An 11,497-nucleotide genomic window follows, 5' to 3' on the forward strand; every position below is an offset into this window, starting at 1 on the left:
TTACAAAGAAAGCAAATGAGGTCAGTCACAGGGGAGCAGGAAAAAGACACAGTACTGTAATACTGTAAGCAAAGTTACAGGTCTCAGCAGGTTGAGCAGGTATCTTGAGCAGCAAGCTGCAGGTAACCCTACAGGTCTCAGCAGGTGGTATTCAAGCACCCCACCCTGGCCTCACGATGTTGTCTGAGCTGCCTGGGCAGAGATGGTATTTCTTATCCCTCATGGCATGATAGTAGTTTTAGTTTTTCATTAGTTACAAACATTAACATACTGTAATATACTGGGCAGGTCACACCCCAGTGGAGAGCAGCGTGTTGTCTCCAGGACTCGAATGTTGGTTGTGTGAGTCTGTCATGCAGATATATGCAGGTATTGATATTTTTGGGGGCAAGTGGTGTGGCTGTCTTGTTAGACAAAAGACTGAAGAGGGCAATCAGACTCTTTACAATAGGGGTGCACCTTTGTGTGATTGGCAACAATGGCAGTGAGAGGGGAGACATAAATCAATCAATCCATCTTTATTTTATATAGCACCTTTCATAGTGGACCACCATCATAAAGCGCTTTACAAGATGCAGTAAATACAAGAAAAATCCATAATACTTTAAATACAGAGAAATGCATAATACACCATATAAAGTTAAAAACACAATGCGTAATTCATTAAATACATTTAATACCGATAGTAACATAATACGTGAAATAGTAGCAGCAGCTAATAGCAGATATCAGGCTTAAAGAGCATGGAAAGCAAAAGAGAACAGGTGGGTCTGGCAAACAAAGCGCTGATTGATTTAAATAAAAGGCAATCTAGAGTGGGTGTGTATCCTTGAGGATATGTTAATCACTTCAGTACAAGCAATCCCCACCTCTCTGACAATGGCTGTGAGGCCTCTCCCAGGAACTCCAACATGCCGGTTCATACAAGCCCCAAAATACAGTCTGGCTCCATGACTGCAAGGAATAGTCTTTATTCGTATTCAAACAGTATAACCTGGCACATATATGACTCATACCTCCAGAACAATTGTATTAACCAATACATTATCACGATGGTCCTATAGAAAGCCACACAGCTTCAGATTTTTTGGAAAGCCTAAATGAAAATGAAAATACAACATGCCTTTGTTTCTATTCACTTTTAATATAGGAAAAATAATCATTATGAATAATCATTATAATATGTCAACATTTATCTGATGTTTATTGGGATTTTATTGAACACAGTATTAAGTGTGCAGCAAGAAAATGTTCAATCTTTTTCTAGTGGTAAATTAATACACAACTGTTCCTCAAAAAAAAAAAAAAAAAAAAAAATAGGTAAACATTTTCAAGACATCTGCTTTTTGGAAAGAAGTGGCATGTTTCCCGTAGGAGGACCACCAGATTCTAGGTTATGTAACCTTTATTTTATTTTATTTTTTATGCCTGCATTCATTCATTATATGTGTAACATTTCTTTTGAGTGAAGGAGACACTGCACTCTCAAGAGGGCAGTCAGAAGCTTCCGAGCTGCACAAGCAAGGGCAGCTGAAAGCAGTGTTTTCTTTCTGTCTTCTGCGATACTAACAGAAGAGTGGTATGCAGGTCTGTGTAAACAGTGTGGTCTTTTCAGCCAGATGCATCCAGATGGCTGGAGAGCACCACAGCAGAGTTCCAGTTTAACGTCAGCGTGAGAACACTTCTTTCAGTCAGCGACTGCTGCTGTATTAAAAACGATGGCTACCTTTCAACTGTAAGCTGTCTTCTGTCTTAGTATAGTCAACAAAATTATTTGTGCAATAAAGTTTGTATCGCACTTTTTTTTTTAAGGAAAACGTAATGATTGTATTCCTTTTTTTTTTTTTTTTTTTTTTGTTACTTTGTTCAGCCTTCCAAGTTCTGATGTCAGACTCTAAGTGGAAAAGTTAAATTTTAACTTACTCAATGTGAGAATCGCCCTTTAGTGGAAGGCAGGGGAATTCAACCACATCCCAGACATCAGAGCAAATCTAACCACCACAATCTCACGCACTGAATTGACTCTGAAGACAGCTAAATCAGTTATTCTATAATCTCACAGAGGACAACACCATGGGCAGTGGAAGCAGCAGAGGAAAAAATATGTCATCTGGATTACAAAAAGGGGATCGTATGTACAGAAATAAAAAAGAAAGGAACGGAGGTCGTGGCAGTGATCCCAAAGAGGAAAAGCGCTTGTATAAATCCTACAAGATTCAGCAACTTCCCGACAGGTCTGGCCTAGGCTGCCACAGCGAAGGACACGACTCCGATGTTTCAATCGACGAAGATGAAGACTGTTTAGACGTGAAAATCGATCGAGTTTTGGCAGAATACGAAAGTCGTGATTTTTACTCGAGCAGAAAACATAAAAATAACTCATTTATCAGATCAAACACATACAGTTTTTGCAATTCAAGACAGGTGTACAAGGGATCTGACTTTAATTCGATGCCTTATATTCAGAAAGTAGACCAGATGAGAACTAACAGACAGTCTGCCTTTGGGCTCTTTGGCTCAATGGAAGTAGAACACTACGACCGCGTCCAGATGTGTGAAGGCACGGTGCTGGTCAGTCCTTCGGAAAACAACACATATAACAATAGAGACATCTGGTGCCAAAACATGGAGAGAAATGTAAGTCACAATTAACATCAATGAATTTATGCTATCGGTTTTTTTTTTGTTTATTATTATTTTATTTTTTTTACTCTCTGTACATGAAAACTTTCAGCATATAGTCCGTCTGTATTATTTATTTATTTATTTATTTATGTATTTATTTTTGTAAGTAAAAATAAGAATCGATAAATAACTGAATCAATGGTGTGGCTATAATCTTATTCACAGACATTTGTTTAGTTACTGTTGTATTTATTTAAAACGTTTCTCTGTTCCCGTTCGCTCAGAGTTCTCTTAATCTGCTATTGATACGCTGTCGAGTCAATGTTTCGTCAGGTAATGTTTAACCATTTTGCAGTGAAGTACAGGTGTGCTATATTAATTTTACTGAAACTTATAGATGACGATATGGCTTTAAATACATTACGAATGGCTCTTTGTTCTCAGTAGCCTACAGTTTTGATGAACGGATGGAATTCTGATCCCATGTACACATTTTATCATACCAGTCTGTACTGCAAATCGATATATTCAGTGAAATACTTTAACAGACTTTTTTTTTTTTCAAAATTAGATTCGATTTTTTAAAGGTTTTTTTTTTTATGATCATTAAAAAATATAGGGCAGGTTATGGTGGGTGTGTGTGTGTGTGTGTGTGTGTGTGTGTGTGTGTGTGTGCGTGTGTGTGTGTGTAAAAGCTACTATGCTAGCTTCAATTTATTTTAGAATCTATGCTGTGATTTTGACTCAAACACATTTAAAGAAGCTAACATAAACACAGCGAGAAACACGTGTGTGTGTGGGGGGGGGGGGGGGGGGGGGGTATTTTATTTGTACCTGTAAACACACTTACTCATCCTCATTATTAATATAAAGGACTCCCTGAAGCAGGGAAGGACGCAAGATTTGAAGAACAACAATTTAACAGACACGTGAGTACCTTGCTCTGCATGTTAATCGGTTGCTGCTCAAAGTATTAAATCAAGTACATATCATCAATTTAAAAGGAATTAGTCATAACCTCAACACAAATAAATAGCTAGGGAAATAAATAAGAAACAACACACATTTTGAAATGATCATTTAATCAATCAGCACCACATTGTTCACTGTGATTGTCATACAACAAATGGATGTTATTGTCTGTAGTGTTCGAATAAAACATATCCATAAATCATCGAAATAACTAAAGAAGAAATACAAACATGAATTATGTGTTTTTATTTATTTAATATGTACAACAACCATTTGTTCAACGTTTAAAACAGCTTTAGTATTAAGCTTTAGTAATATTTCATATATTTGTAATACAACTGGCTGACTTTTCCAAGTGTTATCAGCTTTAGTTAAAAATATCTGATTGCTGGTTTTTAAAAATCCTAACAATTCACTAGCTTTTCTGCCATTTCCACGAGGCACCCAGTCGTTGTGGTGTTTCTTAGACTCGTCACAGGGTCTGATCCAGCTCACATTTAGAGTACTGCCGAAGGGAGTGGGGCAGAGGAAGACACGCAGCTCTGTTCTTCACGGTGTACCGCCACACAATGTCCTTTCCAACTAGTTTAAATATACATATCAAATCGTTTTGTTAAATGTTTTTAGTTTCTCTAAAACCATGTTGAAATTATATTTAATAATGTATGCAATTTATTTTCTACAATAATATTTTCTTTTATTAAGAACTAAACTTAGGTACATACAGCTTCACAGTTAATTAATTAATTTATTTATTTATTTATTTATTTTAGATAATTGCACATAACTATTTTAAATGATTTTATGGAAACGAAATATTTTAGGTGCTATTGTATTTCTTTCCATGGATAAAAAAATAAAAGTTTACAAGTCTCACGACCATTAAAAAGTTACAAAGACTTCCGTCTACAGGTGGAATAGACTAGCATAACAAACGGTCTGCAAGTTCGATTCACGAGCAGATGAACTCAGTAACAACTGCTATGTTTTTGCAACGTATATATTAACAGTAAAGCAGTATATAATATTATATGACTGTGTGTGGCACCCACAGTTTGTTTACTTCCCTCATACACTCCCCTGCAATTATAATATCACAGACTGTTCTACTACCTTTATATAATATAAGGGTTGCACATCACGATGCTGACCGGCTGTCAGTTACTAGAGGCTACTGGTCTGTCAAAGCATATTTAATAGTGTACAAATGAAGCCAGGATGGATTGTACTGTGGGGCTGGAGAGGTCAGATCTCAATAACTGTTCAAAGATCACTGATGTTTTCAGATTGCACGGCAGCAGTGAGAATCCAGCCCCGGTTCTCTATGACGGCTCTGAAGAGGAACTCATGTCCAGCATAGAGAGAGAGTACAGTTGACAGGCAGATGAAGTCAACATATCTAAAACATGTGGTAGAAAAGGCATACATAAAATAAAAACAAAACTGCTTTGGTAATTGTTAATGGCAGAATCCTTGATATAGGGTGTATGAAATCACTGATCCCTGCCTGAAAGGTATTGACATTGTTCTGGAGTGACATGTGATTATCAACGCTACTCCTTCATCGACTGTTCCTCGTGAAATCAGAAATGTGTGCAGTCCTGGATACAGAAGCACCTGCCAACCGAACGCCTGCTGTAACGATGGATCCGTTCTTCTGCCTGCTGGTCAACAATGAAACTGATGTGCAACAGGGATATGCAGCTTGTATATAACGTATAAATGTATCAATGTATAAAATAACGAGGGAGATGTTAGTGTTACTGGTAGTTAATGCTGTAGCATTTGAGGTGAATTTTGAAATTAAAATAAAGTCGGAGCTTAATAGCAAAAAATAAATATGTAAGATGTGTTAAGTAAATTAACAAATGTATTATTTATTTAACGTCAGCCTTCAGATTTTATTTTGTTTGATTAATCTTTCTAAACTTCACTGCATCCCTTCTTGCAATATTATAATAATAATTTCTGTATTTAGAAGTGACCGTGCATTAACGTTTTGTCCGATACACAGACATCTACACAGGCAGATTTCTGGTTTTATTTCTAACGATTTTCTCCCACTTGTTATACTCTTTATTTATTTTTATTATATATATATATATATATATATATATATATATATATATATATATATATATATATATATAAAGCACGTTCCTGATTTTATTTTAAATCAAAATTGACCATAGGGCAAACATTAGATATGCTAATAATGACATCTCTTGAGCAAAACTCATGCCTCAACTAATTGTGATTTAATATTATTCAGTTGAACTCATTTAGAAAAAAAAACATAACCAATGTGCACGCAGGTTTTGCATTTCAGTGTGAATCATATGTAGTGTGCCACGTCATTTTGCCGCCAAAACATTATTTTTGTATTGGAAATTGTTGCCAGACAGTGGTCATGTATATAGCTTAAATGAAAGATATTGTTCACTACCCTCGCCTTTTTTATACATTGACCGCTGAGCTGGTAAATCAACGCATATACCGGTTACTTTATAGATTGGCCGCTTTTACACGACAACCGTAACATACGTATGTTTAAGTGCCAGGGATGACATTTGTATAACAAATTATTGAATAATACTTGCCCATATCGACTGCATGGAACCATTTCATCCTAATCCATTAATATCACAGCATACAAATTAAACATAATGTCGAAACAGACGGAGAGAACGTTTTTCTAACTATGATCAGTCGTCGGAGTTATTTCAAACCCTTGCAGTAGGCCAATGCTTAATTCCTGACTTTGCCCAAAATACCTTAATTGTGCTCTGTTATTTGACAACGTACTCCACTCCACAAAGCTTCAGTTATTCAGCCGGAGTTGTGGAGGGAAATCCCAGCTGTCTCAAATCGAGCTGTTGTATCTGTGTACCTCATTGGCGCCACCCTCTGTATTATAAAATGAAGTACAACTGTTTGATTTTAAGTCTGCTTGTATCGCTGACCTTTAATATGTGTAATCTGTGTATAAAACATGTATGCAACGCGATGATGCTTTATGTACAAATCTCAATTAAAATTCTGGATTCCACCTACATTGTTCTACTGGGATGTTTTCCCTTAAATTATTTGATTTCATATATATATATATATATATATATATATATATATATATATATATATATATATATATATATAGACACACACACACACACACACACACACAGTGGCTTGCAAAAGTATTCAGACCCCTGACCAATTCTCTCATATTACCGAATTACAAATGGTACATTGAAATTTTGTTCTGTTTGATATTTTATTTTTAAACACTGAAACTCAGAATCAATTATTGTAAGGTGACATTGGTTTTATGTTTGGAAATATTTTTAACAAAAATAAAAAACTGAAGTATTCAACCCCTGTGCTGTGGAAGCTCCCAGTTTGCACCGATGAAAGAAATTGCCCAAACGAGGACGCAATTACCTTACCAGTGGCCTCCACCTGTGAACCATTAAAGTTGCTGTCACATTTTCTGGATAAAAACTCCACTGTTGAAGGATCATTGGTAAGGCTGTGAATCTGAAGGAAAATGAAGACCAAAGAGCATTCTACAGAAGTTACAGATAAAGTAATACAAATGCATAGATTAGGGAAAGGGTACAAATTAATATCCAAGTGTTTGGATATCCCAGTGAGCATACTTGGATCAATAATCAGGAAGTGGAACCTGCATCACACCACCCAGGCACTGCCAAGAAAAGGCCGTCCCTCAAAACTCAGCTCTCAAACAAGAAGGAGATTTGTGAGAGAAGCCACTGAGAGGCCAACAATCACTTTGAAGGAGCTACAGAGTTCAATGGCTGGGAGTGGAGTAATGGTGCACCAGCCAACCATATCAAGAGCTCTGCATAACACTGGCCTGTATGGGAGGGTGGCAAGAAAGAAGCTGTTACTCAAAAAGTACCATCTGAAAGCACGTCTGGAGTTTGCCAGAAAGCAAGAGAGTGACCCAGCTGGATGTGGGAAAAGGTTTTGTGGTCAGATGAGACCAAGATAGATCTTTTTGGCCAAAACTCAAAGCGCTATGTGTGGTGCAAACCTAACACTGCCCATGCTTCAAGACACACAATCCCTACAGTGAAGTATGGTGGTGGCAGCATCATGCTGTGGGGATGCTTCTCATCAGCAGGGAATGGGCATCTTGTTACAATTGAAGGAAGAATGAATGGAGCAAAATACAGAAAAATACTGCAAGAGAATCTGCTTCAGTCTGCTAAAAAACTGAAGCTTGGGAGGAAATTTACGTTTCAGCAGGACAATGATCCCAAGCACAAGGCCAAAGCAACACTGGAGTGGCTCAAGAACAAAAAGGTGAATGTCCTACAGTGGCCAAGTCAAAGTCCTGATCTCAGTCCCATTGAGAATCTGTGGCACTCTTTGAAAATTGTGATCCACAAGCGTCGTCCAACCAACCTGAACAACCTGGAGCAAATGTGCCAAGAAGAATGGGCGAAAATCACTCTGACACTGTGTGCAAAGCTGGTACATACTTACCCCAAAAGACTTAAAGCTGTTATTGCAGCGAAAGGTGGCTCTACCAAATATTAATGAGTGGGGGTTGAATACTTATGCAAGCAAGATATTTCAGTTTTTTATTTTTCTTAAAAATATTTCCCAACATAATACCAATGTCACCTTACAATAACTGATTTTGAGTTTAAGTGTTTTAAAATAAAATATCGAACAGAACGAAATTTCAATGTACAATTTGTAATTCAGTAATATGAGAGAATTGGTCAGGGGTCTGAATACTTTTGCAAGGCACTGTATATGCGTGTGTGTGTGTGTGTGTGTGTGCATATATATATATACACACACACACACACACACACACACACAGAGTGCCTGTAAAGAGTCTACACCCCCTTGAACTTTTTTCACATTTTGTTGTGTCATGAGGATGTTTTTTCCACTTATCTACACATCATACTTCACACTGTTAAGGGAATAAAGTTTTTATTGAGAAAAAAATTGTATATTAAAAATACAAAACTGAAAGATCATAATTGGTTAAGTCTCCACCCCCCTGAGTTAATACATGGAAGCACTTAAAGCTGTGAGTATGTTGGGGTAGGTCTCTACCAACTTTGCACACGTAGATTTGGCAATATTTGTCCATTCTTCTTTACAAAACTGTTCAAGCTCTGTCAAGTTCCTTGGGGAGCATTGATGGACAGCAATCTTCAAGTCATGCCACACATTTTCGATTGGGTTTAGGTCAGGGCTCTGACTGGGCCACTCAAGGACATTTACCTTTTTGTTCTTTAGCCACTCCAGTGTAGCTTTGGCTGTGTGCATTGGGTCGTTGTCATGCTGAAAGGTGAACTTCCGTTCCAGTTTCAGCTTTCTTGCAGAGGACGACAGGTTTTCCTCAAGGACTTCTCTGTACTTGGCTCCATTCATTTTCCCTTCTATCTTGACAAGTGACAAATGTAACGATTTGCATTTAGGCCAAAAAGTTCCATTTTAGTTTCGTCAGACCACAAAACTTTTTGCCACATGGCTACAGAATTCCCTGAGTGTTTTTTTGCGTACTTCAAACAGGATTCAAGGTGGGCTTTCTTGAGTAATGGCTTCCTTCTTGCCACCCTACCATACAGGCCAGATTTGTGGAGTGCTTGGGATATTGTTATCACATGCACACTTTGACCAGTCTTGGCCATAAAAGCCTGTAGCTCTTGTAAAGTTGCCAGTGGCCTCTTGGTAGACTCTCTGATCAGTCTCCTTCTTGCACGATGTAATCTAGTTTGAAGGGACGACCTGATCTAGGCAGGTTCTTGGTGGTGCCATACACCTTCCACTTCTTAATAATCGTCTTGACCGTGCTCCAAGGGATATTCAAGGCCTTTGAGATTTTTTTTATACCCATCCCCTGATCTCTGCCTTTCAACAACTTTGTCCTGAAATCATGTGAATCACTACAATTTAACACAGGTGGAGGACACTTAACTTGGTGTTTTATTTTGAAGGCGATTAGTTACACCTGAGCTAATTTAAGATTGTTATTACAAGGTTGGTGGTTGGAAAGCTATTTCAGTTTTTATTTTTAATTAGTTTTCTACAAATTCTAAAATATTTTTTTCACTTGGAAGTTATGGGGTAGGATGTGTAGATAAATGAAATATAATATATATATATATATATATATATATATATATATATATATATATATATATATATATATATATATATATAGCTCTGGAAAAAATTAAGAGACCACTGCAAAATTATCAGTTTCTCTGGTTTTACTATTTATAGGTATGTGTTTGGGTAAAATGAACATTTTTGTTTTATTCTGTTTTTAGAGCATTTATTTGCAGAAAATGACAACTGGTCAAAATAACAAAAAAGAAGCAGTGTTGTCAGACCTCGAATAATGCAAAGAAAATAAGTTCAGATTCATTTTTAAACAACACAATACTAATGTTTTAACTTAGGAAGAGTTCAGAAATCAATACTTGGTGGAATAACCCTGATTTTCAAGCACAGCTTTCATGCATCTTGGCATGCTCTCCACCAGTCTTTCACATTGATGTTGGGCGACTTTATGCCACTCCTGGCGCAAAAATTCAAGCAGCTCGGCTTTGTTTGATGGCTTGTGACCATCCATCTTCCTCTTGATCACATTCCAGAGGTTTTCAATGGGGTTCAGGTCTGGAGATTGGGCTGGCCATGACAGGGTCTTGATCTGGTGGTCCTCCATCCACACCTTGATTGACCTGGCTGTGTGGCATGGAGCATTGTCCTGCTGGAAAAAACAATCCTCAGAGTTGGGGAACATTGTCAGAGCAGAAGGAAGCAAGTTTTTTTCCAGGACAACCTTGTACTTGGCTTGATTCATGCGTCCTTCACAAAGACAAATCTGCCCGATTCCAGCCTTGCTGAAGCACCCCCAGATGAGTCCAATTTTCAGCTTTGCACAACACCTAGTCATCTAATGGTTAGACGGAGACCTGGAGAGGCCTACAAGCCACAGTGTCTCGCACCCACTGTGAAATGTGGTGGAGGATCGGTGATGATCTGGGGGGTGCTTCAGCAAGGCTGGAATCAGGCAGCTTTGGCATGAATCAAGCCAAGTACAAGGTTGTCCTGGAAGAAAACTTGCTTGGTAAAATGGTCCAGCTTATAGTTTAAGACATTTAAAGTTTAGTTAGCGCTTCTTGGTATTCTGGGAGATGTAGTTGTGTTTCAAACCCCATAGACTACATTTTTCCTTTATCCTCCCCCTCTGCCACAATATATATCCAAGCATTGAATTGACAACAGAACTGGCAGAAGGCACAGGTGTCGTTGTACATCCATCAACAGTCCAAAGTACCTCTGACCATTGTTCTATAGTCCAATTCCTGTGTTGTTGTGCATATTTTAGCCTTTTAGTCTTGTTCCCATTTCTTAACAGAGGTATTCTTACTGCAACACATAATGTAAATCTTGATGTCAAGAGTGACCTTCTGCCAGTTCATTGTCAATTCAATTCTTGTCTTCTTTCTGTTTTTTAAGGATATTATCTTCAGTATTGCTCATCCTTGTTAGACAGCTTTTTGGTTTCCAGTCTTGGGTTTGTCAATTACAGATGATGCTTCAGATACCACACCTTGAAAACCAAATGATGCACGCTATTTCACTCAGTGTTTTTCCTTCTTTGTGCAATACAAGAACTATCTACTGCTTAACTCTGTCTTATGGCCAGGATCCTTACTGCAATATACTGTGGTAAAAGCATACCAAATATTAAAGCATTGTAAAACAAGCCACAATTAGTTGCAACAAAGTCATAGTAAGATGCAGTGTGGTCCAATGTTTAAAGTCCAGGGCTTGTAACCAGAAGGTCACCAGTTCATATAATGCACAGTTTACAGCCTACCACTGTAAAGTGCTTTGT

General features: G+C 37.7%; 1 protein-coding gene across 2 annotated transcripts; it reads left to right on the top strand.

Annotated features, from left to right (window-relative positions):
• The first annotated feature begins 759 nt into the window (after positions 1–759).
• LOC121315397 lies at positions 760–5,454 on the top strand. 2 transcript variants are annotated; one of them, XM_041249451.1, is made up of 3 exons: positions 760–2,637; positions 3,499–3,554; positions 4,884–5,454. In XM_041249451.1, exons 1-3 carry the CDS (start codon positions 2,074–2,076, stop codon positions 4,972–4,974), a joined length of 711 nt encoding a protein of 236 aa, XP_041105385.1. In that variant the 5' UTR covers positions 760–2,073; the 3' UTR covers positions 4,975–5,454. The 2 variants fall into 2 exon arrangements, with proteins under 2 accessions (XP_041105385.1, XP_041105386.1); XM_041249452.1 differs by having other exon boundaries at positions 5,080–5,454.
• The last annotated feature ends 6,043 nt before the right edge of the window (positions 5,455–11,497 follow it).

Source organism: Polyodon spathula, chromosome 5, assembly GCF_017654505.1.
Source record: "Polyodon spathula isolate WHYD16114869_AA chromosome 5, ASM1765450v1, whole genome shotgun sequence".
NCBI classification, from domain to species: domain Eukaryota; kingdom Metazoa; phylum Chordata; class Actinopteri; order Acipenseriformes; family Polyodontidae; genus Polyodon; species Polyodon spathula.